Here is a 25,944-nt window from a genome sequence, read left to right as displayed (position 1 = left end):
GCATGGGAATCGTTTTCTTTCGGATCGGGTTCAGTTACATAAGGGGACATGCGATGTGTCGGGCTCATTCACTATGCACGTTCGCCACTCAGACCACCTATGAAATTCAACTCTTCGTGAAAAAAATGACGTGGAACTTTTTATGGATTCAAAATTCCTCCAGAAAAATATTTATTTCAATGACCACATACTACAATTGTCACGATACAATTCCCAATGAGAAATGTGGCAAGGAGGATAACGTCAAGACGATCGAATAATTTCAGCCAGGCGAGTTCTCGGACACGATCCACCTCTTCCTCATCCAGATAGTCGAGAAGCGAGTGAAGTGAGGCGGAGAAATCAACCCATGGAGAGCTGGAATGCAATGTTGTTAATGTAAATGTAATACTTAGATAGTAATCAACGACTGTAAATATGATCCCTGGAAGAAACACATAACTATTTTTGGGAAAACAGACAGCTTATTGAGTTTTTCAGGGAAATATTAAATGGGATCTGAGTTCAATACGAGCGTTCAGAGAAATGCGGCCAGATTCATACGGTTAAATTAAAATTTGAATTTGTATTTCTAAATCAATATTTTCGAGTTTCTCAACAAAATAGAGAGAGATCAAACATTTAAATCGTGATCTAACCGAAGAACTCATTATTTTGCTTATTATTTTTAATTGGAGGCGGGTGTAGCGCAGTCGGTTAGAGGTTCCCTGCTTCCCACACGATCGATCGGAGGTTTGAATCCGCCCTAGCGCTCACCATGCCCTTCATCCCTAACCGGAGTCGATAAATTGGTACCAGACTTGTCTGGGAGGATAAAAACACTGACTTTACTCATCGGCTAGCCACCGCAAGGCATTTTATAGACCAGTTACACGTTCGTAAACCTCAAACGATTCTGAATTGAAGTGAACGTGGTCCCAAGCGGATTGATTAACGCCAGACACTTTATTCTCTGTATTTTAGATCATTCTTGGTGGTAATATGGAATGTTGACCACAGTTACCTTTGCATCAACAACGTATCCGTGCTTTTCTTCTTCTTCTTCTCCATTTTATTCCTGGAAGCTGCGATGAACTTTCTAGAACCCTGAAGTAAAATACTTATTTAGATTCAAGCCTAAATGCATCGGAAATTGCAACGAACCGACATCATACAGTAACTGAGGGTTACTGTATATCACAGCTTTAGCTTTAAACTCTACTCTCTTAAACAGAGAAAAGTGTTAATGTTCGGAAAAGTGAAAACGGCAAGATTCGTTTTTCTGGAAAATCCTACTAAACTTACTGTGAGTCCAAGAATTTTCAACACCCATGCTTTAGGCTTCCATTTACGAGTATTCGCACGATGATGCACCGTTAAGCTTATCACTGAGCATATAACACCGGCAGCTACGACAAATATCTCGGCTAGGATGAAATTTCCTGAAATTTTATTGGGTATGCATTGTAATTATGAATTTTATATTATTATTATATGAGTGGAGTTAATTTTTCATCAATTCACTTTTTAAATTTTGTAAATAAGAATTAAGTCGAAGAACAATTATGTCAGCTTAATTCTTACCGTATACCAACACTTGATCGATATCTGTAAACTTTGAAAGTCTAGTTTAAGAAGGACATTTAGACTAAATACATATGCAACATTTTTGTTAGTATTACTGTAAAAAGGGTAAACAGATGTTTCTTTAGGGCAAAATTTGTGATTCTGTTACAAAGTAGAGTAAATTATCACGGAAATGATCAAGTAAAAGTTGATCTGCGTTGATCTACCGAATCCAGCAACGATCGTCCATGCCAGACAATCTAGACTGATCCATACCAGTGGTTTGACATCAAGTTTATCCGACTTTTCAAAAAAATATCGATTACAATGGACCTAACCTAGCGACCTTTTATTATTTCCCCTAGTATCAAAGCTACGAGACTGCATCCCGTAGATCAAATCAAATCAAATCAATCAAGAGATGTCGATATAGGTAGCTAGCTCGTTTGCGAACACACTGCGCTCATCCTTTCTGTTCTGTTTTCTTTTTGGTTTTGTTTCTGTTTTTTTGTTTTTTTGTTTTTTTTTGCTTGGAGTTTGAGACGTTAGCTGTTTATAAGAGTCGAAAATTTTGTTTACAAAAGTCAATACCCGTCCTGGCTACAGCTCAAGCAAATCAGTAAGATGATTCCTATGTTGAAACACGTAGAAAGACATTAGGTTATGTAAAGACATTAGGTGTTGGACATTAGGTTCATATAGAATTAGAGGAAGAATCCATATAGATTCCTATAGAATTAGAGGAAGGAAGGAAGAAAAGAGGAAGGTAAACTAGATCATCGTGAAATAAAATGAACACCTACCTAAAAGCGGTAGAGCAGACGCTTTCGGCATATAATTAGCAACAATTTCAAGAATGACGGCCGAAGACAGTAATGTGGTTAATCCTAGATTCACCTGAAATTTGTTTATGGTAAAAATCATGACTTTATGTACTTTTTCAGCCGGGATTTTTGACAAATCGTATCCATTTCAATAATTTCTAGCTCTGAAAATGTGCAAAGAATTTGTGAACATCCATTCCTGTTACAAAAGGACGGGGGATGTTTTTTTCCGCTTTACAAAAGCTTTGTGTGGGATTATAGTGAGATTTTGCGTCGAAAACCATAATTAAGGGAAATAAACACTTGGAACAAAAACTTTTATGCTTACTTTTTCTTCACGATCACCCAATATATTCGTTGGTATGAATAAACCACATATCGATACTGTGGTGATAACAAATGTTGGAATGAGTAGCACCCAGAGATAAAACTGTGGTCGACGTTCGACATAAAGCTGAAAATAGAACGAGAAAATTTGGATTTTTTGCGAAAACTCCTACTGGAGATCAGATCCGTGAAGCAAATCCTAGGATCACTCCACGAAACCCTTTAAAAAAAAAGAGAAAAATTGGACTGGTCTCCTGTGACCATCTGCTCACCTCAAAACGAACTTCTGTATAGTGAAAGTCAGCATCACTATCACTCGAGTACTTTTCGGATGTTAGAAGTTTTTTGAAGTCCCATTCGCTGTTTCCCTGTACGATGTATTTTATATTTGAAGATAAAGGAGAAAGAATATGTATGAAACCGTGATAGAAACCCCAAAAATTTCATCGAATCCATATTTTTCTTTTCCCCCCCCCCCACATCAAATGCATGGAAATAAGAATAGGGTACCTTGAATCCTTCGGTTGGTACTTCTATACTCTTTCCAGGTATACTATGTACTTCATCGTCTGTATAGGACCAAGGACCTATATCGATTATGCAAATTTGAGAATCGTAGGGAAATCGGTTGACCTGGAAGTATAATTTGAGGGAAAGTCCAAAAAACCTTCACCAAGGGCTAAAACAAGGGTTACAGTTCACAGTCGGCGCCGAAATTGTTCAGCTACGTGGCCGCGACGCGCCCACCACAACTCGGTCGCCTGTTCCGCCAGAATCGAAGGCGCATTGCGACCCGCGGTACAGAAATCTTATGTATACTGTTCTTTATGTCGTAGATAAATTTCTTTAAAAAGTTTCTGACGCATTTTTTCAATAATTTGAGCAGCGAAAAATAGGAGAATTATTAGAAGATAAAAAACTAAGGGAAACATTTTCTTGGAAAAAAGGTTTCCAAGCAAAGCTGGATGTAAAATGTAAACTACAAGTCTGGAAATTCCATGAAACATTGATCTCAAACCTTCATATTGCAGAAATTCGTATAAACAGCGTAAAGGCTCAGCCGAACTGTCCCATCGTAAAAAACGTCCAAGTATCGTTCATTCGGATCCAAGAGAGACTCTTTCGATATGCTAAACAACAGCTTTTTACAGTATATTAAATCATAACCAAGCTGTTGTTAGTGTACCTTGTCGATACGGTAACATCCGGTCTCCATATTTCAATTTCTTTAATTTTCACTCTCTTTTGTCCATCGTAATCGGCTGGATCCCATTTAAGAAACACATCTTTCCATTCTAAAATGAATTCCGCGGAAAATATTGCTGTCTCTTCGGCTTGATCCTGCAAAGTCAGGATTACTGTAACATTTCTGAACTGTTTTATCGTTCGTACCATTCGTAAAAGACTAAGTTCATTCGCAATGATTGTTAGATTTATGGTTTCATTCTCGTTGAAGACAGGACGATCGCTGGAATTATAACCGTTGTCGAGGAGTGCGTGGACCAACGTTGAAGTGGGCGATTTTGCTGATGTGACTGTAGCAGAATTTTTCATTAAATAAATTACACAAAATAAGTGCTAACAAGAGCAGTGGATAGATATCAAAGAAATTCTTTGAAAATTGAAATTGAAATTGAACTTGAAACTGAAATTCTTTGCGGAGAATACAAATCAAACGCAGTTTTTTTGTAATTTTGTCAGCGTTGCATGAATAGGTATGTCGCGACATGCGGCCGATCTTCGCAGAATGTCTCGTCTCGATTGCTGGGGACACTACGGTTGCTGGGTTGAACTAACAACACAGATAAACAAGAACAAGGGTCATAAATAAAATATTTTTCCTCACAAATTAATGAGGTGTTGAGATGATCTTATTGGTTCATTTTTTTTCTTTATTGTACTCTTGTCATAATACCGCTCTGAACAATTTGCGGCCAAGTCGGCCGCAAGTCGCGCTACGCTGCCGAAGTACTAAAGTAGCCGAACGTGCATATACATATCAATACATCTGTTTAAAGTATACCTTTCTGTCCATAACAACAAAGAAAATCACAATCATCAAAAAAAAGTTCGGAAATAAAAAAAATTAATCCTAAAAAGATGAAAAATATTTTATACGGAGGCATGAGAAACACTTCTATTTGTACTGATGTAAACTGGAAAAAGGTAATTCAAGTTTTTGCAGCAGCGTTATTAGCTCTGAACTTTTGAACCGAATGAGAATTTGAATTGAATGAAAATTTTTGAAAAAATTTGAATTGAATTTGAACCAGATTTAAATTATAGTGCTTACCTGCTTTACAAAAAAGAACGATAGTCCATAGAATCATATCGACAGTCAAGGGAATGAAACGAAAACGTGAGAGAAAAATGAAATATGATCCGCTAAAATTTAAAATTCTAGCGGGTTCGGAACTTCAAGGCGACGATATTTGACTGAGGCGTCCACGACCCCATATTAAATTCACGTTTGTTGAGAGCAGAGGGTGGAAAACAGCGCTCACCCGCTTGGAATCATCTACGAAGACGGAACGAACGATTGGTATCAATGAACACAGTAAGAAGACTATCAAATCTTCCGGTATTGGTACAGTATCCTCGTTTCTTTTTCGATTGGTCACCGCCCACTCCTCTTCCTCATCCTTGATGAGCTCTCCCAGCTTCGAGAGAAATCCACCGATAAAATTCTGTTGAACGGCGTGAAATCTCTGGTCATTTTGCCTTTAAGCGGTAGTTTTTAATAAAAGGATAAAGTCTCTGGCGTTTCCACTTAGGATGCGCCCCACGTTCACTTCAATTCAGAATCGTTTGAGGTTTACCAACGTGTAACTGGTCTATACAATGACTTCCGGGGCCAGCCGATGATCAAGTCAGTGTTTTTATCCTCCCAGACAAGCCTGGTACCAATTTATCGACCCCGGAAGAATGAAAGGTTTGGTGAGCAGTAGGGCGGTTTCGAACCCTTGACCTTGTGACCACGACGGACCTCTAACCGACTGCGCCACACCCGCCCCAGTTTTTAATTAGGTGATTAAATTAATTTGCTCGTTTCTTTGAATCTAAACTTTAACAAGCGAAAAAAAACATCCTTAATTCTTTTATTTTCAACATATCCAATCGAATCATATTTACAATAAGGCAAGCAGTAAAATTGGCAGAAATTCGTATACTATACATATCGAGGTTCTATCGAAATCCTCTCTTATTTTTTTTTCTATTTTTTTCTCTGAACGGGTCTATTTGAGCTCGGCACTGATCGTCCTAATTGTTCCACTTCCTCATCGTATACGGAACGTGCCGAATCGCTATCGTCAATCTAAAAATTCGATTCGATAGATCAGTTATAGTTTGGCTTTGATTCTATTTCTTCGAATATTATATCCATTATTTGATTTAAAAAAGTGAAATATTCCAATATTTTACGGGATCACTCACAAGACCAGTATCTGCTTTCGATTTTTCCAGCTTTTTGAGGGCGAGTGTGAGTTTCGAAGCATCATGTATCTGTTAACAGTTTTTGTTAGGAAAAAAAAGAATAATTCTCTAAAGTGTGTCCAGTACAGTACCTTAAATTCTCCTTTATGCAGTCCTTTTAGCTCTTTGTATATAACATCCATTGACGGCCTTTCCTCAGGATTTAGCTTCCTGAAAATCCAGAATTTATTTGGGTTAATTCAGTTTACTTGATCTGAATCTTTTTCTTTTTTTTTCTAAAAATTATCCCTCACCAAATCTTATTTATTAAATTCTTGATATGTTCGGGAGTTTTCGGCGGTAGAGTCGGCATTTTTCCATGTCTACAGTAAGACATTCGTGGAGAACGATTACTGTAACTGAAGGAATCCCCTAAACTTACCGTATATGAGTAGCGATACGTTTCGGCTCATCATTTGGCCACGGTTTTTCGCCATCGTTGAACACTTCGTATAAAAGCTGTATTACAAAATAGTATTAAAAAGTTATTTTGAATATTATGGAGAAATAACTAAATAATCATTAATTTAAACTTTTTAAATAGCACTAAAAGGCTTAAGAAAAAAAAAATTAAATAATCAGATAAAACAGAAACATCTGCAGCGGGCATTTTATTTGAAGAAGACATCTCTTGACTTCCGGGCGAAAAAATCCCAGTCTTCATTTAGACGTGTGGATGTAAAGAGTTGTTCCGTTAGATGAATTGATCAACACAGTTCATCAGGTGGTGATCACTTCGATTTCTGAATCTGTAGGCGAGTGCCATGTTTTTGAAAAGAAATAATTCTACCGAGATCTGTTTTAGAGCTACCCACTGAGCAGTATTTGGATTAAATCTTCCGTAGAAGAAATCTTATGCTTTTTTTTCTATATGAGCTGTTTTTAACAGAAAAAAACTCACCACACCAAAACTCCATACATCGCTTTTTATCGACCACAACTGTGGTCGTTTCAAGGTTTCAGGCGCCATCCACCTAAAAGAATCCAAATAGGCCCCAATTAGATCTTTAGATTTTATGGGTGTTAGAGGATCTATAGTAGGGTCAGAACGAAATGAAGTAAATACGTACGCAATTGCGTACGCGGCCTCTCTCGAGGCGGTGCGGTGGAGCGTAGCGGTTAGGAGCATGCTGGGACTCTAGCTGGCACCACCCGTCGCTGCAGTGTGTGACGGTCCCACCTCAGTTCCAAGTGCTGCTTCCATCACGCTGTTTCGAGCGCGTACGCAAATGCACCGCAACTACACTCGTGGTTCATGTCGTTTTAACCCGATTACAGCTTGGTTCCTTATCGTTTACTTTCCCTAAATCCCGACTTCTCCAGCTTTACTGATAAATATATTATTTATTCGAATTTAATCCACATGTAGTGCTATATTCGAGTACTATTTCATGAAAATAGAAACAGATCAAGGAAAGAAAAACTAACCGTAAAGGAACATGTTCAATTGGCGGTTCACCTTTGTCATCTTCACCTTTTTTCTTCGCCTCTAATTCCTCAGCAATTTTTGACAGGCCAAAGTCAGAAATCTAAAGAAAATTGAAGGAATATTATCCCCAAAAATGGATGGTTAGGGAAAGAGAAGCTTGAAGTACATATGAGTCTGATCACCCTGATTCACACAAACATCCGAAAGAAAAAATGACACATTCACACACGGCACCAGTGGCTATGTTCGACCGCGCCGCCTCCGGTGCAATTTCATCGTTTAGTGACGCGCTGCGGTCTCTCGGTGCATCCGAGTTCCGGTGATCGTTAATGCTATTCCATTCCGATGACTTACTTGACGTAATCGGCGGGCTGATGTCATCGCCTGACGCGATTACCCGGATCTTCGCCGAGGTGTGCCGTCCTTGAACACAGCTCTGCCCAACCTTCTCGATCTTCTGCGAGAGCTTGCACAGAATCAATCCATTCGTCGCTATTCCATATTCTGCGAAACCTTACGTCTCGCCTGAACTGGCTATCCACGCCGAGTGTCCTCAGGTCCTCTTTCACCACCTCAGTCCAGAACTTCCGTTTTCGGCCAGGTGGCATCTTCCAGCTCCAATCCGACGAACTCTTCAGAACTCGTTGGACAAGGCGATGTGCCGATATCCTTAATATATGACCAAAGAAGCGAAAACGATTTACTTTAGCCGCTTTCGATGGCGGTGCAAGATGTTGATATCTTCCACATGTCATACGCTGGTAAACCACATCAATTTCTGCGTAAAGATCCTCATTGTGGCATACCTTAGGCCAAAAGTAGCCAAGTAGCCGTCTAAGCAGCTTTTGTTCCGTGCAGTCAAGCCTCTCCATAACCGTTGATGGTGCTGCCCAAGTCTCCGATCCGTACATAATGATGGGGCGAATTGCGGATAGGTAGGCTCGCAGCTTGACTTCGTTGGTGATGGGGGTCGACCGCAGGCATTTCGTTAAGGAGTTAAATGCAGAAGCGGCCTTAGCGCATCTTTGCTGAACATCTCTCTCGTAGCTGCCATTGTTCTTCAGCGTACAGCCTAGGTAACAGAACTCATCGTCGAGTTCTATTGGTTGTCCGTCCACCCTGATTCCCGTTCGAGGTCTCGAAGAGATCCACATCTGCTTGCATTTATCAGGGCGTAGGCGTAGTCCATGGGCTGCAGTCAGCTTCGATACGAGGTTGACAACAGGTTGAAGTTTCGTACTGCTTTCCGCGAATATAACAACGGCGTACTCGAGGTCAGTCACGGGGCACCCTGATGGTGCTAAGACAATGTCGGCAGGACACTGGTCGACTGTTCTTCGCATGATGTCGTCGATTGCAAAATTGAACAGGAAAGGTCCTGCCAGTGCCCCTTGTCTTACTCCAGTTACCAATTCAAACGGTGTTGTACATCCGGCTGGTGTTCGAACTGCAGCAGTCGTTCGTTGATTCATGTCATCAAGCAAACGAACGAACTTTCCTGGTACTCCATCGGCGCGAAACGCGTTGAGAAGACGGCCTCGATGAGGAGAGTCGAACGCGGCTTCAAAGTCCAGAAATGCTAGTTGCACTGGCTTCAAATACCGCTGCCAGATTTCGATCACTCTCCTGAAGATGAACACCTGGTCAATCGTAGATCGGCCAGGACGAAAGCCAACTTGCTCGTCGCGCGTTGTTTCTTCGCGATGTTTAATGAGTCGGTCCAGGATAATGCGCTCCAGTACCTTGTACATAACACGCAGCAAAGAGATTCCTCGATAATTCCTTGGGTTCGTAACGGATAACTTCTTGTGGAGGGGAATTATGATAGCGTGTCTCCACAAATCATGTATCCTTTCGTCTATCCATATTGAACGGATGGTCTTTGATCCCGTCGTCTCCACCAGATTTTCCAATTTCCATTTTTTGAATACAGACCAGGACCTCGGACTCGGTCGGTGGTTCCTCGTTAACCGCATATGTCGGTCTATGAACGTGTTCGAGTTCAGGAGCTGACGATGCTAGCCGGTTCAGCAAGGTCTTGAAGTGTTCCTTCCAAATTGGAAGGGTTGCTTCACCGACAGCTACCCCACTGGCAGTGTTGAGGACAGGGGGAACATCTTTTCATTTTGTCGCTATACTGTTTTAGTAGAGCATAGGCTTTCCGCGGGTTCCTGTCCTCCCACGCCTTCTCAAACTCCATCGCTCTTGACGCCCACTCGTTATCGCGGTCTTGTTGCAGTTGACGACGCAGCTTCTTTCTAAGACGCTTTTCCTGGTTGAAGTCACCAGCGCTGCGCGCGTCAAATACAGAATTGTATGTGGATTTTGTTTCCGCAGATGCAAAAGCAAACTTCTTCCGCGGCAGTAGAACCGGGAGCGTTTCCCTTGCAGCGTCTTGGATGCACTTTGTGAAGGAATTCGCATCGCTAAGCTTCTTCCTGGTCCGTACTCCAACATGAATAGACACACGTTTGCGGAATTTTCTTCTGCATTCATCGTCTTTCGGACCTGCCATGTCGATTTTCGGTTGAGGAGGAACTCCTCGGTTTCTCTTGTGGAACCGTATCTTGAAGCTGAGAAGAACTGGACGTTGGTCAGAGTCGAACGCGACGTCCCAAACAGCTCTAGATTTTCGGATATCTGACTGAGGAATGTTCCTCGCCAGAACGTAGTCGAGCTGAAGTTTAAGAGTCCTCATCTTCCGCTTGATCTGCTCTTCAGGCGTTAAAAGGGTTGACCCCTGCCACGTGAGCTGATGGCGTCGATGATTCCTCTTAAACGTGGAAGCGATGATGAGGCCCGTCTGTTCGCATAGGTCGACCAAACGTTGTCACCGTTGTCACCGTTGTCCGACGTACACTCCGCTGGATAATACCATTTTCCTAGCACATCGGATTGCTGTTCGAGTCCCATCTTCGCATTTGCGTCGACTCCGACAATGACCACCTGCTGGCTTGGTATTTTAGACATCAACGCATTGAGTTCATCGTAGAAGGCGTCCTTACTGTTGTCCTCAGCGGTTTCCGTAGATGCGTGAGCACTTACGACCCAGAGTTTACGTCCTCTGCGATCCTGCAGTCGTAGAAAGGCGCATCTAGACGACGTTGAGCCAAATTCCTCCACCAGGTTCTTGTAATCGTTCCTCACAGCTATCGCGCAGCCACCTACTTTGTTCTCAACAGCATCGCCGCAGTATATGGTGTAATTTTCGATGCTGATGACGGGCCGACCCCTCATGCGTGTTTCCTGCAGTGCAGCAAAAGGCGCACTGAGATATCGCAGAAGTCTGGATAGAGCGGCTTGTTGGAGTTCACTCGATAGTGTTCGGCAGTTCAGCGTGACGAAACGAATGGTTGTTGCCAAAGATTCCGTGCTCCCTTCAGGCAGTTGACCTTTCAGGTTATGGGCTTTGGCGGTGTGCTGGACGACAGCACCTTTTTGCAATGTATGGGAAGCTTTCGCCATATAACAGTGCGGGTTATATAGCTCGTACGTTCCCAATGCGTACACTCGAACGCCTGATTGCGTTTAGTTAAAGCAGGGCCACCACGTGCAGGTAGCAATCAGACTCGTATACGCGGTCCCTTCATTCCGATAAAGTATAAAAATTATAAAATAATAATAACAACAATAGTGATAATAATAGTAATGATAATAATAAAATTTAAAATTTAAAATTTAAATTTTATTTCATAATTTATGGCTGAATATAAATTTTGTGGAAGTTTTTTTTTGTACCTTCAATCCAACATCTGATAACAAGCAGTTCCTTGCAGCTAGATCACGGTGCACGCAACCTTTCGTGTGCAGATATCTCATTCCAGCCGAAGCCTTAAAAGTAATAAATGATTTTTTTTTCTTCACAAAAACAGAAGTAGGATGTCAGTTGAAGTACTCAAAAATGAGAAATTTTGATGGCTCGTTGTACTTCTGTGAAGTTATCTTATTGAAGGGCGGGTGTGGCGCAGTCGATTAGAGGTTCGTTGTAGCCACACGGTCGAGGCTTCGAAACCGCCCTAGTGCAAACCAAGCCTTTCATCCCTCCGGGGTCGATAAATTGGTACCAGGCTTGTCTGGGAGGATTAAACACTGACTTGACCATCGGCTGGCCCCCGCAAGTCGTTGTGTAGGCCAACACGCGTTCCAAAAACCTCATCGATTACGAATTCCAGTAAAACGCGTTGGCGCTTCCCAAGTGGTGAAGGTACAAAATGCATCTAATTCCATGAAAACCTAAGAAGTGGAGAAACTATTCGTGACTGTGGCTGTTTTTTTTTGTAAATAGAAGGCGCATTTTTTGTGAATTCCACTTTTTTCATATTGAAATAACTTCTAATATGCTCATATGTTGGTAGAAAATCAACTAGTCCACTGTACACCAGACATGAACATAACCGTGCGAGGACTTTGATCACACTGTATATTACTGTACTACATAAACGTAACTTCTCAATTCCTACATGCAGTCATAAGACTACTTGATATGACTCATTATGAGTACATATAACATTTAAGAAGTTGGTTGAGGCAACGTATAATCCAGAGGAAGAGATGGGATAGCCTGATACGGTGCCACTCCATTGGTGGGATTGTTTAGCCATTGACGCAAGTTTCTCGTCGCTTCGTAAAGATGATATTGATTGTGGCCGTGAAAATGACAGAACTTGACTCGTCTGCATTCAGTATCCATAAAAAAAATCAGTTTTCAATAGTATAACTGTAGCTAGGTAGTTCATTCTTTCTGTGGTGATCCTGATCACAGTCTCCTTTGAGCAAGTCTCAGCCACAAAACCGAGAAGAACATCTGTTATCGGCAAGAAAAGGAGTCATAGGAAAAGAAATTGCATGCCTGAGAACTCCTTCTCTAAATGCAGTTGGCATATGGGCAGGAAATTATACGTGTACTACGATCTGCTCCTCAGAGAATAATGAGCCTGAGCTGCGCCTCAGACAATAACGAGCCTGAGCAACAGAATCTCCAGCGATGTGTTACGCAGCGGAGACGTGAGCAGATACCGCCCCCTCCAAGAAGCTGCTCACCGCCTCAGCTGGAAACAGCTCAAGGATTATGTTAACGCTACTCATAGCTAACTGTAGCTCACTAGAACACTTTCGAAACAATCTGGTTAAAATGCGTTACGCGTCTTAGCGGACGCCGCTCCAACTAAACGTAGACGTAGAACAAGTGCTTTTCTGACAACCTATAGACATACCTCATAGCACAGTGATATTCTTTCCGGCACTGAAACTTTTTCTTTCTGCTTTTGCATGTGCACCTGTAAATTTCCACCCGGACAATATTCCATTACAATCATTACTGGATAATGGTCGCATGCAACCCCATAAAGCTGAAATACGAAATCATGATATCATGGTGTATAATAACGAGCTTAGTCCGTGTGTGTGTGTGTGTGTGTGTGTGTGTGTGTGTGTGTGTGTGTGTGTGTGTGTGTGTGTGTGTGTGTGTGTGTGTGTGTGTGTGTGTGTGTGTGTGTGTGTGTGTGTGTGTGTGTGTGTGTGTGTGTGTGTGTGTGTGTGTGTGTGTGTGTGTGTGTGTGTGTGTGTGTGTGTGTGTGTGTGTGTGTGTGTGTGTGTGTGTGTGTGTGTGTGTGTGTGTGTGTGTGTGTGTGTGTGTGTGTGTGTGTGTGTGTGTGTGTGTGTGTGTGTGTGTGTGTGTGTGTGTGTGTGTGTGTGTGTGTGTGTGTGTGTGTGTGTGTGTGTGTGTGTGTGTGTGTGTGTGTGTGTGTGTGTGTGTGTGTGTGTGTGTGTGTGTGTGTGTGTGTGTGTGTGTGTGTGTGTGTGTGTGTGTGTGTGTGTGTGTGTGTGTGTGTGTGTGTGTGTGTGTGTGTGTGTGTGTGTGTGTGTGTGTGTGTGTGTGTGTGTGTGTGTGTGTGTGTGTGTGTGTGTGTGTGTGTGTGTGTGTGTGTGTGTTTGTCTGTGTGTCACAAAATTCGAAAAAGGGGGTGCGACGGGTCCACAGGTGTCGGATTGGTGCGCCGGCGCTAGATACCTACAGAAGTGGGTGCGACGGGTTCACCGGCATCAGGTTGGCGCGCCGGCACCAGATAGCTATAAAATAGGGTGCGGCAATATGGGTAATACGGGTCCGTATTACCCATATTGTCGCACCCCATATTATAGCTATAATATGGTAATACGGCGTCGGATTGCTGCACAATAACTTCGTGTGCATGTCGCAAAAGGTAAATGGTTGCAGCCGTTTCATAGGCATGGCCACTGCGCGCTTTGCTTTTCTTCATGACTCCTCCGCGTGCCTATTCCCTTCTTCGTTCGTTCCAAGTCTGTAGCATACCGTTCTCAGAAAGTGGAAACACGCATACAAACGGCTGCTTAAATAGTAGCAAGATGTTTATGTGATCTGACGTGGAACGTTATCTTTATCAATAGGATGCTGTCTTTCACATCATTTCATGCCAAAACATCATTCTCTGATAACAGTTTGTAGAAAACAGGAGGAAAACCCATACATGATACTTTAAATTTTGTCTATAATATATTGATAAGGAGTGTTTGAAGCGCAAGTTCGAATGTTCTCTAAACGTAGAACTGACGCGTTTAGATAGAAGACTATGAAATCTTTCGCTTTTAGTTATAATATAAAAATGAAGAAAGATTGTTGGAGATAAAGAAATCCAATTTCATAGAACTAATAACACTAATATTAATTTTCGCTGATCAGTGAAGGCAAGCGAAGCAAACACCACAGAAAGTCTGAATTCCGGCTTTAACCGGAGGCACAGACTGGTTAAAATATAAAAAAGAATTTGCTGTCATAGTTCTGATAGCATATGTTACCTGAATAACATGTTTATGAACGTAGTAACTCATCAGCTGAGCCTCGTGAATCATTGATTCTCTCGCTTGCTTTGCCTCTTCTGTTACTTGTTGTACCGAAGCACCATGACAGATCTTTAAAACTCTTTAAGGAATCCTATAAAATGTTCTCATTATCGTCATTCTCACTTTTATAGCTACAGGAACAATGTCGTTCTTTTCGCGTTCGTATGTTCCACGAAAAACTTTGCAAAAATTCCCCGTTCCGATCAGATCCTGAATGCATATAGCTCATGAGTAGGACACAACCACCATGTAGCTTTTTTTTTTACATATTTGTAATACCTTAAGCATGTCAAATTTGCACATATCGTGCTTTATCAACCATTTTGGTCGTGGTATAGGGGTCTTCATAACAATATGTCCAGGAAGTTCATGCTTCTTAAAAAAAAAAGGCAGTTCTTTGGTTCCTGTACTTGCTGATATGAAACAATAAGAAGATATTCTGCAAATAGATCCATTCTTACCTTATAATATTCAACTAAATCCACAACAGTATCAAAACGAGGCCCTCCTTTCTTCCTGGTAGCGCTAAGGGACCATTTATTATTTTCAAATCTAAAACAAAATATTTTCTTCTTTCTAGTTAGCAGCAATTCTTTACTGCATTATGATCATTGCTTGGATAAGCTTGAACCATGTCCCCGATATGGATGTACTGTTGGATTGGTAATGGTAAACTTTTGCAGCGGATCTCCACTTTAATGTCTTGGTGTTGTAGTGACGATGTCCTATTTATCATCATTACTGACATGTGTAAAAGTAATTATTGAACTCCCGCACGGTAGTGGTGTAGCAATAATCCAGCTGATCCCAAATTCTTACGATGCACCACCATTTCCATGAATTTCACTTTTCCTGACAACGGCGCAGCGTTTCCGCGCCATGTCATGGAACCTGTCTCACCTCATCTCGCTGTTCTCTGGCACCAACGCACTTTATTGATCATATCTGTGGACAAATGCACGGACCAGTGCTGCATTCGCCTCAACGTGTGAAATATTTTGAAGTATTACTGGTACCTCTCGAGACTGACCCCGTTACATAATAACGGGGTCAGTCTCGAGCGGCACCAGTAATACTTCCATTTGCAAGGCTGCCTTTTCTTCTCGGGCGAGCTTTCGAAAAGCATCATATCTTTCTTTGAAGAGCTTTTTGAAGAGATCTGACCATCAGGCCGCCAGTTTTCCCGCGGTGAGACGACGAAGCGCATCAAGTGTCCGGCCCACTTTATTTTCACTTCCTTGGCAAACGCGGCCTCGTCTCTAATCTTCGATCACTGAGGGTAGGTAGGACTGAACTTCAAATCCCTTCCTTGACCTGTGTAAAGCGGGTTGTTTCTAGCATCACCCTTTCAATTGCGCATTCTATTACGATAATCGCATTTTCCTTCTGCTTGTGAGACGCACAAGTTTCTGAAGCGTAGGTCAAATCAGGAAGAATGGTGGTACTGAATCGATGCTCTTATATGCTCCCCGTGCTGCTCGTTTCCTTCTCGCAAGCTCGGAAGTGAGGTCTTTTCATCGTGTTAATTTCCCGACCTAGATATACATAGTGGTGCATTTCGATATCTTCGTTCCATTGAGCGTGAATGGGACATCAGAAACCCATCCGTTTTTAGTTGATCTTGCCCAGCTTTAGCTAAAAACCAGTCTTTTAAAACCATTCATCAAATTCGACCAGTAATCGATTGGACCCTTTTCGAAACGGTGCTTGCCCTTATGGTTGTCGTTATTCTAATGTTCTTTCAACTATGTTTAGGATTATTATTGTGAAGAGCTCGTAGATGACAGACAGTAGAAGTAGATTGGGCGATACTCTCCGATGTCATGTGGGTGTCTCTTCTTATGTAACAGCACCATTGCTTGGGAGCCATGCATTCCGACAGATAACGAGTAAAGAGTTTCCCCAATGTGTTAATAGGGATCCGTGGTAGCTTGCTCAGATGTTTAGGGTCGATTCCGTCGGGACTGGGTGAAGTACGATTCCTCACCGTCGTGATGGCATGTCGGACTTTGAGAGGGAGAACAATTGAGACGGCATGTCGATCTTCCCTCAGATGGTGAGAAGGCAAGCGGACGTGGCCGTAGGTGAAACATGAGTGGAAGTCGTAAATGACCTCTGTTCTCTTTCTCAATGCTGCAGTTGTTCCATCTGGGTTCCAAAAAGAGTCATGTTTGCTTCACATTGGCGAGGTTTCGATGGGTGTAGCGAATGTTCTTGCCCACCTTACTTGCTTCAGCCTATACTGCTGGCCGTCTACCTTTGAAGTCTTTTTTCATTCGTTCTCTGTAACGCTTCGCGTGCCGACGTATTAGCTTTAGAGAGTCCGGAGACTAGTATTTGGGTGACTGGTGTCTGCTTGTGGTTTTAAAACTTTTTCTTCCTGCGTACAGTCGTGAACATGTTTTAGAAGCAAATTATATTCATCGTCAGTATTGCCTCTTGCAATATCTTTCCAAATTCCGAAGAGCGAAGCGAGGAGGTACTAGTCGACGACGGTTCTAAGACTTCACTCTGCGTTTCAGAGCAGGCATAAAGTCATTTTTGCTTCTAGATTATCACCTTATCCATTACTTAGAGATGCACCGAGTAGCCTCGCGAATAACCGTCTGTGATTCTTCTGATGAGTAAGAGTAAGATAAGTGGGCGTAGAGGTTCTAACATTGAAAATTCCGTGACACGTTGCTGCCTTCAAAACTTCCATAGTTTGTTTTTTCAGGAGGCGGTGCTGTGCAGGCAGTCAAATGCAGAAGGTCGGTTGACGCGTTTGATTTGGAGCACGACAACAATTAGAGGCTCTAGTCAAAGAGACCTGAAGTTCGCAGCAGGTGCGTAGGAAGTTGAACTCGAAGCGGGGCGGATAGCGGTAGGCGTCGAGGTGAGACTATCGCTAGCTCCACTTAGACTGCAACGATGAGTGGCGCTAGCGAGGTCCAATCCATTAAATCTCATCGCCCCACCTCGAGCGCAGCCGGTTACACATCTGCACCGATCTTTATGTCGTTTTGATCAGCCTATACTCAGTTTACCGTGCGAACTTTTGTGAAAAAGCTGGGTAGCGCTTTCTTCCCGCTCTTCGCCCTAGAGAGATCATGACTGCATTGCCGTTTTGCATAGCATGTACAGATATAGTCGGGTCAAAACGACATGAAGACATGGTGCTCTTGCATGAGCGGTTGCATTCTAAGAGATGTGATGGAGCGTAGCGGTTAGGATCGAGGAAGGACTCTTGCTGGCATCATTCTTCGTTGCAGTTTACGTGGTCCCATTCTGATTCCATCCATTTTCTCCACCGATCCGCTTCCAGCGCAGCCTCATATGTAACTGCACCGTGCCTTACGTCGTTTTCAGTCTACTATACTACAACATGGCGGCGCGTCAAAAACTCTTCCAGAGTTCCGTCTTGTGGGAAAAGCACAATCATTGAAGAAAAGCAAAACACTTTTCCCTGATAGTTCAAAGAAATTCTCCTAAAACGCTATAGCTGCTTTTCTTGTGGATACACATGAAGTCCAAAAGAAGAACGATTTCCGTCAATGTGAATAAGTAAACCTACTTCAAAGTTAAATGTGAGTGATCTTTCTTCTTTCCTTTAACACGAACAGAAATAATAATTTCTGGAATATCCCTTGAATCCGTCGATCGAACTAGCCAATCACCTGGTGTTTTAAGGAGACATCTGAGGAAGAATTCTTCATTTGGAGTTCGAAACGTCAACACTCTCACTCACATTATATCATTTCGTGGTCGCAATCCATGATACCATGGTTGTTCTTCAAGATTTTTCGACGAAGTATTAGTCTCTAATGGTGGATGGTGTACTGGTCGACCAACAACAGTAGTTGCCATAGATAAAAATGAATCGTACTAGTTGGTATTCGCAAAATATTTAGGAATACCAAAACAAATTCATCATTTATGGTCAATAAATAAAATGAAAATAAATATCATACCAGAGACGAGTGTAGTGCAGTCGGTAAGAGGTTCTGTACGATCGATCATTGATTCGAAACCCACCTAGGGCCAACCAAGCCTCTTATCCTTCCGGAATCGATGAATTGGTACTAGACTTGTCTAGGAGGATAAAAACATTGACTTGATCATCGGATGGGCCCAGCAAGTCATTGTATAGGCCATTTACACGTTCGTAAACCTCATATGGTTCTGATTTGAAGTGAACGTGGTGGCGCGGGTCCCAAGCGGACACCTTACACACATTATCTCTATTATTTCATCAAAATATTGTTGCACATAATCCTTGGAAAAATCCCTTTGAGTGTTATAGCTCGTCGTAATAGTTCAGACTGAATACAATACTCCTGCGTAGAACTATTCCAATCAATAAATCAGTAATCAATTCAATAATCGGTTCAAAGCAAGTAAATGTAGAAATCGGATGCGGGAAGATTTGGAATATTTATTAGTTGAGATCAGATGCATATTAGTATTGATGCATTAGTGAAACGCGTTGAAAGATTTCGCAGAAGTTTCTCACGTCGTTTTTTGGGACGATTAGGGCGAAAAGAGAGCGAGCACGCTCATGCTCATAATTTACACCCTGAATTCTACACTGTCCATGACAGATCCAAACAGACATCGTCGGTTTCGTGATGCGCTGCCTTTGACTTCGATTTATTTCGATATTCATGGGTATTAGTTTGAAGGCATCACCCCACGAATCTGAGGTGGTACGGATTTCAGGTCGAACTCGTAGAAAGCAGCGCACCGAAACGCTCGAAGCCGTATCTTCCGGGCCGTTTTTCACGGCAATTAGGAAGAAATGGACGGAATCACCCTCTCTCCATAATCTACGATCCCGTATACGAATACTCCACCTGAAATCCATATCACCTCAGATTCGTGGGGTGATGCCTTTGAACTAAATTAGTATTTTGGAGATTTATTATGAACCAGTCTGAACGTCAAGCTGAAGCCGAACTTTGTTGTTGTTTTTTGTTGTCATCTCAATGCATGTATTAGTCCTAAAAGGTGAATAAAAATGAGGAATTAGTCGTCGTCCGGATATGGAAGTCAAGCTCAAAAACACTACATGTTACTTACTGATTTAGAGGTAGGGACTAGCCGATAAAGTAAGGGTGAAGGGGCTAATGTGAATTACCATTAGGATTTTATGCAAACCTTAGGATCAACACTTACTTCTTCTTTAAACTTCAGACCAATGTTTAGAATTGTAGTTCGGGAATCTGCAGACGTAAGTGAGATTTATTTGCAATATTTTTGATTCACATATTTGTTATTTGCTAGTATGGTTTGGAAAAGTATCAATAACTTACCGCTTGTTAGCCGTAAAAGGAATAATAATTTAAAACACCACATAGTTTCCATACCAAACAATAATAAATAATGCTAAGAATATGATTTCAGTCAAATATTCTATGGAAAAACAAACACCGGATATGCGATACTCAACGCTCATTTATTTGGAAATAATAGGAAACGATAATACTAATCAGTGTTTCCTCTCCGATGCGAATGGATCCTCTGGGTGCCCTTCCATGCTGAAAGAATGAAATATATGCACTCTCCACATGGATAGAACCTGTAAGCTAGCTGTTATCGGGGATGGCAGGAAAAGTTTCTCAAAACGAACTATTTCAATATTTCTAAGCAAAACGATTGACAGCAGGAAATTTAAGAATACTGTTCTCATGGATCGTAATATAAGAACTCACAAATTTTGCATGAAAAGTCTTTGACGATGAGGTGTCGTCTCGAGCTCTTTGATTTCATCCGGGGTCAATTTGAAGTCAAAAACCTGAAAATAAATTATACGAGTTTGACACATTTGCACCATATATCTGAAAAACGACAAACCTGGAAATTCTCCACGATCCTTGAAGGATTTACGGATTTAGGGATCACAGCAATGTTTCTGTCCATAACATAACGCAACAGGATCTTAAGAATAAAAGTTATGGTTAATTACGTAAATGACAAAGATTTCCTATAAAATTGTAGGCATTTATGTTTTCTTGTTATGTCAACGAGGTTTTGGTGAAGATTTGTTATTGGCCTGACTTTTCGACAACGTCGTATTTATCAAAAAAAATTTTCCGAAAAATTAAAAAAAAAGATCTACGCACTATGCAGTATCCTTAAGTACCGGTGTCTGGATAGTGTTAAGGAACTGCATGTGGGACAATCTTATAGCTCACAGAATGTTACGAACCGCATAAAGTCATTAGTAGTTGATAAGCGCTCATTCATTTTATTCATGGCTGGATTCCTGACGGAATTCCAGAGCACTTCCAATGCCTTCCTAGCAGAAATTTCTTTCTCGTGGACTAATACCGTACATTTTTACTTCAAACTCATTTCCGTCGTGTTTCTCATTCTTGTGCCGTCCTAGTGGTGTCATCGTGTTTCCACGGCTTTCACCAGCCAAATCATAGGTGCGATAGAGAGAAGCCGGTCCCTCTTCAGGTGAAGGGGGTTTACCTCATGAGGTGCAGCTCAAGTGAAGGGGGTAATTTCGACAACCTGTTAAAAGTGAAGGATGTTCCTTTCCAAACCGTTCAAAAGTGAAGGGGGTGAGAGCACCAGCTCCGACTATCGCATCTATGAGCCAAATGGTTTTCGATACGCAAAGAAATCAGAGTCATCTGACAGATAGAATGCCTACCGTGCAATGCCATTCCAATGCCACAAGAATGAAAAACATGATGGAAATGAGTCTAAAATAAAGTGTACGACATCAGCCCACCAGAAAGAAATATCCGCTGGGGAGGCTTCAAAAGCATTCTGGATTCACATCAAAAGGAATAGGAAATAACTGGAAATGAATTCTGTTCAAAATGCGGGATTTCAAGAAGAGAAAAGTTGGAGATTGTATGATGTATGGTAGCTATGGTCAATTACTCAGCATTGATCAGTTATAACGGAAATATCCCTACGCGATCCATTTCAGTTATTCAGGCTTTAATTAGGGATTTAAGAAGGGGTATTTAACTGATGCAATGACCTGGGCTGCGAGCCGAAGCGTCAACTCAATGTTTTGTCTCCCAGGGAAGTCTGATATAGTTGGGTCAAAACGACATGAAGATCGGTGCAGTTGCGTAAGCGGGTGTGCTCGAAGCGGAGTGATGGAGGTAGCGGTTGGGACCGAGGGGGGATCATTGTGAACTGCAACGATGCTACCAATGGTTCTCTCACAATCGTAACTGCTACTCTCACCTTTTTGAGCGCAGAGCCTTACACAATTCCCTCGAGTTTCATGTCGTTTTGGCCTAACTATTTATCGACCACGGACCGATGAGATGATTGGTTGCGACTAGAACGGTTTCAACGTTGTGTTCTTTATTTTCTATCCTTTATGGCTCTATATGATTTCAATAGAGACTTCTAAACGTTCAGCTCTACGCGGTTTCCTTAGCAGCACCAACCTGAGCCGGAGTTTTCTTGTACTTCTCGGCCAGCTTTTTGACATTCGGGTCATCCATATCGGCTGGAGCGGGAGCCCATTCCATTTTTCTGGAAACACACAGAAGGCGTTCGATTGTGATTTACGCAACTGAACATTGCAAAGAGAAAAAACCCTACGCTCCACTAGGAAGTTTGAAGTTAACACGTCCTGGCGATCCTAAGGTAGCATAAGAAGTGATGGAGATATTGTGTTTCTTGCAAATTTCATGCAATTCATGTTGAGGCCAGTAGAGATGTAGTTCAACCTAAGTCATTTGTCATCATCACCATTATGTTATTTATGTTATTCCTGAAAAACTTAACAATTGTTCAGTTACCACAACGGAATTAAAGGCATGCTATCACGAAATCCCTAACATTGGCGTGAAAAACGGCCTTGGTTCCTACGAGCTACGTTAGAACGCCCCACCCCTGTACACGCTCCGGTACCCTCAGTGGCCCATTCATTGGTTTCACTAGAATAGGTTGATGAAGATACCTCATTGATTCCCGGCCGCTCGCACTTGGATGTGGCGCGTGCACAATGGTGACGCGTTCTAACGTACCTCGCAGGAACTAAGGTCGTTATCCACGCCATCGTTAAGGACGATTAGGGGAAATTAAGCGAAACCACGCCCATATTCGTAATCTACAATCCATACGCTATATTGTCTTACAGAGACCCCATCATCTTCAATTTCGTGATATTGCTGCCTTTAACTTAGTAACAAATTTTTGAGAACGTTCTTTTTCTAATGCTACACTAATTGCAGTGATTAGGCGAATATCCGATCAGATTGTACTAAGAAGAAATAAAACCTCGATTATTTTCTGACAGCGTAATAAAAATCTCAGAAGTAAAGTGGAGAACTCAGACGTGCTGCTCAAAGCCATACCTGCAAATTGTGGATGGGAATCTCAGCGATTTTCATGATGCGTTCGACTTGTTCACCGCTGAAGTTCGAGAGGCCAATAGCTTTCGTCAAACCTTTCTTGTAAATAGCTTCCAACCCTTTCCAGACATCTTCCACTTTCACTGAATGGTTCTGTGCGGTCATGTCATGCTGAAAAACAAAAACACAGTGAGTTATTCCACAAACAATGCGCTTTTCAATCGCGCAAATTAAGGTCTGAAAGAGAGAGAGGGGAGCGAATTTTGAAGGAAAAGTTTTGAAACATGGGATGAGATTGTAAAAAAAGAAGGAGAACATATAACAAATGGAAAAGAGGGAGCTTTGTTGAAATTAATTCTGAAAAATAAAGAAAGTATAGATTAGTAAATTAATTTTGTGATGGTCGAATAATTCTCCTACAAACACATAGCTATTGAAGGGCAGCGTGGTAAAATACTTTTTTCAGCATAAAGATATTTTCATATGGATTCTGCCTAAGCCACAGAGAAATACATATCCAAGAATGGAAGAACATTTTATTTTTAGTTTAGGAAGTTTAGGTTTGCTGTCTTAGCATTCATCCTACTTTAACACTGAGCACTTAGTTAAAAGGACTTTTTTTTTAAAGAAAAGTCTTCGTTTTGCTCTTCAACGTATATATCAAACGACTAGATTGTGATAAGAATATCTTTTTAGTACTCAGGCTGATTTCCTTAGTAAAGTAGATTACTTTTGGTGGCAGGATAATAGTGATATTTGTTCTTTTACGTATTTAATACGCTCTATGGTGTGCCAGAAAGGATGGGACAAGGACAAATTCAAGTACGGTAAATGCAGACTGAAAAGATGAAAAAAAAGAAAGAGTACAAAAATAACAGGGATCAGTAATTAATATCTCGTTGTGTTACTGTACTTACATTAAAACAAGCCGGCATATGTGGAATATAAAGGTCGACGTAGTCGACTTGAAGAAGACGAAGTGATTCCCGTATTGCAGATTCAATATCATCCGGATGAAGATGTGTGACCCACAACTGAAATACATGTGTTATTTAAAAGGATAGAAATAGGATTATTGTTTAATATTATTAGCATTAATGTGTTTTGAATTTAAAAAAAAATGGATGTTTCGCAAGCAGGAGAAAAAGCGTAAGACTATCAGCGTCATTGAAAGCGTAATTGAAAGGGTGATGCTAGGAGTAACCCGCTTTACGCAAATGAAGGAAGGTATTCGAAGTTTATTTCTGATATTTCTATATTTCTATATTTATTATTTCTATATTTATTTATTTCTACATTTATTTGTTCCTATATTTTATATTTTATATAATTCTGAAGATTAGAGACGCCGCCGCGTTTGCCAAGGAAAGTAAAATAAGGCGGGCCGGACACATGATGCGCTTCAACGACAATCGTTGGACCAGAGCCGTGAGCGACTGGGTACCACGCGATATTAAGCGCATCGCAGGAAGGCCGCCGACCCGATGGTCAGACCTCTTCACGAAGTTCTTCGAAGGAAAATATGATGCTCTTCGACTTCCTCGCGAGAAGAGATGCCACCAGGGAACACTTTAAAGCGATTGCGACAAATGGAAGTATTACTGGTGCCCGCTCGAGCAAATCGACGAAGAACGGGAGCACAGGTGATACAGGTAATTACTAGCATCTGATAGAAATATCATGGTGTTACATATACAGTTAAATTTTTTTAATCTATAGAAAGAAAAAAGGAAAAAAACCCAGCTTCAATAGCAAAAAATAGGAGGGAAAAAAGGAAAGATTTTCTTCATTCCTGTACATTTTTTCCTCTACTCTGAGCGTAACAATCAACCTGTATTCTATACTCTTTTTTTTAGGGAGAATAAAACGAAAGACAGTAATAGAGTACAATTAATCTCATGCGTTAAAACATCGCTCATATCAAAGTTCGATTGATACGGAGATTAAACTTTTTAATTTCTTATCAGATCCCATCATGTTAGGAGCTCCTGTACAAGCATCGCCGCAACTGCTCCCGAAGTGTTCCGTGATCAGAAAAACTCTTCCTCGTCTGACGCATAATATGTAGCTTAAATTCAGAAATAAATCAGCACCTGAACGCTTCGACAGAACGAATACTTCATCCAATGATTTTTTAAAAATTTCTGCCAGAAAAACGTATTTGTTTTTGTAAATTCCCTTCACGACGAGCAAAGTATTCCCTTTTTAGGCGGGGTTTTCGTGAGAATAATGCCAAAAAAGTGCACTTCGTCGAATCGATATAGGTTTGCTCTTTATGAATTCATCTGACTTTTATCATAGATTTAGATCTGTTCAACTTTTATCATAGATTTGAGTTTTTTTTTAGTTCCCTGCTGTATCTTTTATTTTTCGTTCTCTACTACTTCTTCATATTACTAGGTTTCATATGTGTTGGCTATCATTTCGGCCTATCGAAAATACCTAAAATTGGTGCAAATACATATAATACAATTGATATCAACAATAGCTAAAAAATTAATGGATTTCTTCAAACTCTTGGGAACTTTCGGACTTTTTGAAATAAACAACAAAGGAGAAGTGTGTCTCCAGTGGATTTTACCTTAGTCGTGATGAAGAGGTCCTCCCGCTTAATCTTTCCGGCCTGGATCAGTTCGTGAATGACCTCACCGATAGCGCCTTCGTTCTGATAGAGAGCAGCTGTGTCGATAAGACGATACCCAGCTTCAATAGCCGCTTTCACCGCTCCCTTCACTTCGGCGGGAGAGGACTGAAATTCAGGGTTTTGTTGTGATGGTTCAATATTTTTTGGACGCATACTGCAGACTAGACTACTAGACGGGGTGCTAACTCACTTGCCATGTTCCCAAGCCAACTTGAGGCATTTTCACTCCATTTGAAAGAGTGATCGTTGGGCCTCCAACAGTCATTGTTTCCTGAAAATGAAGAATTCGCTTGTAATCCAGCAACATTACAACAGATCAATTAAAACCGTTTTCAGAAAATCGTTAGATTGTCGAACTATTAGTTAAAGAAACGAGGGACTTGGGAATGGACGCGGTCAAAACGATCAGATTTATTGTGCAATATTGCGTAAATGGTTCGGTTGTTCGAAGTGCAGAGGTTCTGAGCCGTTCATAGTTTACTGTGAGCATATCAGCACAAGCATCTAATGGTTGAGCATACAATGAAT

At 41.4% G+C, this 25,944-nt stretch overlaps 5 protein-coding genes across 12 annotated transcripts; 1 reads left to right on the top strand and 4 right to left on the bottom strand.

Moving 5' to 3' along the window:
* Nucleotides 1-176: 176 nt before the first annotated feature.
* On the bottom strand, nucleotides 177-4,250 carry RB195_008859 (uncharacterized protein; the record flags this gene model as incomplete). Of its 2 annotated transcripts, XM_064195566.1 has the most annotated exons (11): nucleotides 177-357; nucleotides 1,004-1,086; nucleotides 1,148-1,204; nucleotides 1,285-1,421; nucleotides 2,349-2,442; nucleotides 2,698-2,823; nucleotides 2,969-3,064; nucleotides 3,207-3,329; nucleotides 3,715-3,826; nucleotides 3,883-4,037; nucleotides 4,089-4,250. In XM_064195566.1, the coding sequence occupies 11 exons, from the start codon at nucleotides 4,248-4,250 to the stop codon at nucleotides 177-179; spliced, it is 1,326 nt and encodes a 441-aa protein (XP_064046711.1). The 2 variants fall into 2 exon arrangements, with proteins under 2 accessions (XP_064046711.1, XP_064046712.1); XM_064195567.1 differs by lacking the exon at nucleotides 1,148-1,204.
* Nucleotides 4,251-5,910: 1,660 nt separating this feature from the next.
* On the bottom strand, nucleotides 5,911-9,350 carry RB195_008858 (uncharacterized protein; the record flags this gene model as incomplete). Of its 2 annotated transcripts, XM_064195564.1 has the most annotated exons (9): nucleotides 5,911-6,012; nucleotides 6,132-6,200; nucleotides 6,263-6,341; nucleotides 6,425-6,493; nucleotides 6,553-6,629; nucleotides 7,072-7,144; nucleotides 7,599-7,699; nucleotides 7,829-7,983; nucleotides 8,045-9,350. In XM_064195564.1, the coding sequence occupies 9 exons, from the start codon at nucleotides 9,348-9,350 to the stop codon at nucleotides 5,911-5,913; spliced, it is 2,031 nt and encodes a 676-aa protein (XP_064046710.1). The 2 variants fall into 2 exon arrangements, with proteins under 2 accessions (XP_064046710.1, XP_064046709.1); XM_064195565.1 differs by lacking the exon at nucleotides 7,829-7,983 and having other exon boundaries at nucleotides 7,989-9,350.
* Nucleotides 9,351-9,441: 91 nt separating this feature from the next.
* RB195_008857 (uncharacterized protein) lies at nucleotides 9,442-18,306 on the bottom strand (the record flags this gene model as incomplete). Of its 4 annotated transcripts, none has more annotated exons than XM_064195563.1 (11): nucleotides 9,442-9,688; nucleotides 9,738-10,372; nucleotides 10,426-11,019; nucleotides 11,338-11,430; nucleotides 12,813-12,947; nucleotides 14,416-14,529; nucleotides 14,584-14,670; nucleotides 14,740-14,835; nucleotides 14,922-15,012; nucleotides 18,014-18,136; nucleotides 18,188-18,306. In XM_064195563.1, 11 exons carry the CDS (start codon nucleotides 18,304-18,306, stop codon nucleotides 9,442-9,444), a joined length of 2,334 nt encoding a protein of 777 aa, XP_064046705.1. The 4 variants fall into 4 exon arrangements, with proteins under 4 accessions (XP_064046705.1, XP_064046706.1, XP_064046708.1 ...); XM_064195562.1 differs by having other exon boundaries at nucleotides 12,813-12,875; XM_064195560.1 differs by lacking the exon at nucleotides 9,442-9,688 and having other exon boundaries at nucleotides 10,324-11,019.
* Nucleotides 18,307-19,927: 1,621 nt separating this feature from the next.
* On the bottom strand, nucleotides 19,928-25,681 carry RB195_008855 (uncharacterized protein; the record flags this gene model as incomplete). 3 transcript variants are annotated; one of them, XM_064195558.1, is made up of 9 exons in its annotated part: nucleotides 19,928-19,976; nucleotides 20,151-20,233; nucleotides 20,293-20,376; nucleotides 21,861-21,948; nucleotides 22,018-22,145; nucleotides 22,776-22,943; nucleotides 23,690-23,806; nucleotides 25,354-25,521; nucleotides 25,607-25,681. In XM_064195558.1, the coding sequence occupies 9 exons, from the start codon at nucleotides 25,679-25,681 to the stop codon at nucleotides 19,928-19,930; spliced, it is 960 nt and encodes a 319-aa protein (XP_064046701.1). The 3 variants fall into 3 exon arrangements, with proteins under 3 accessions (XP_064046701.1, XP_064046704.1, XP_064046702.1); XM_064195557.1 differs by lacking the exons at nucleotides 25,354-25,521; nucleotides 25,607-25,681 and adding an exon at nucleotides 24,194-24,235; XM_064195556.1 differs by lacking the exons at nucleotides 19,928-19,976; nucleotides 20,151-20,233; nucleotides 20,293-20,376; ... (2 more) ...; nucleotides 22,776-22,943; nucleotides 23,690-23,806 and adding an exon at nucleotides 25,176-25,214.
* Nucleotides 24,295-24,840, top strand: RB195_008856 (uncharacterized protein; the record flags this gene model as incomplete). The annotated part of the gene is made up of 2 exons (XM_064195559.1): nucleotides 24,295-24,424; nucleotides 24,740-24,840. The coding sequence occupies 2 exons, from the start codon at nucleotides 24,295-24,297 to the stop codon at nucleotides 24,838-24,840; spliced, it is 231 nt and encodes a 76-aa protein (XP_064046703.1).
* Nucleotides 25,682-25,944: the final 263 nt, after the last annotated feature.

This window comes from Necator americanus, chromosome III (genome assembly GCF_031761385.1).
Source record: "Necator americanus strain Aroian chromosome III, whole genome shotgun sequence".
Taxonomy (NCBI): Eukaryota; Metazoa; Nematoda; class Chromadorea; order Rhabditida; family Ancylostomatidae; genus Necator; species Necator americanus.
The sequence above is the reverse complement of the archived record's forward strand: the minus strand, read 5'-3'. Positions and strand labels throughout refer to the sequence as shown.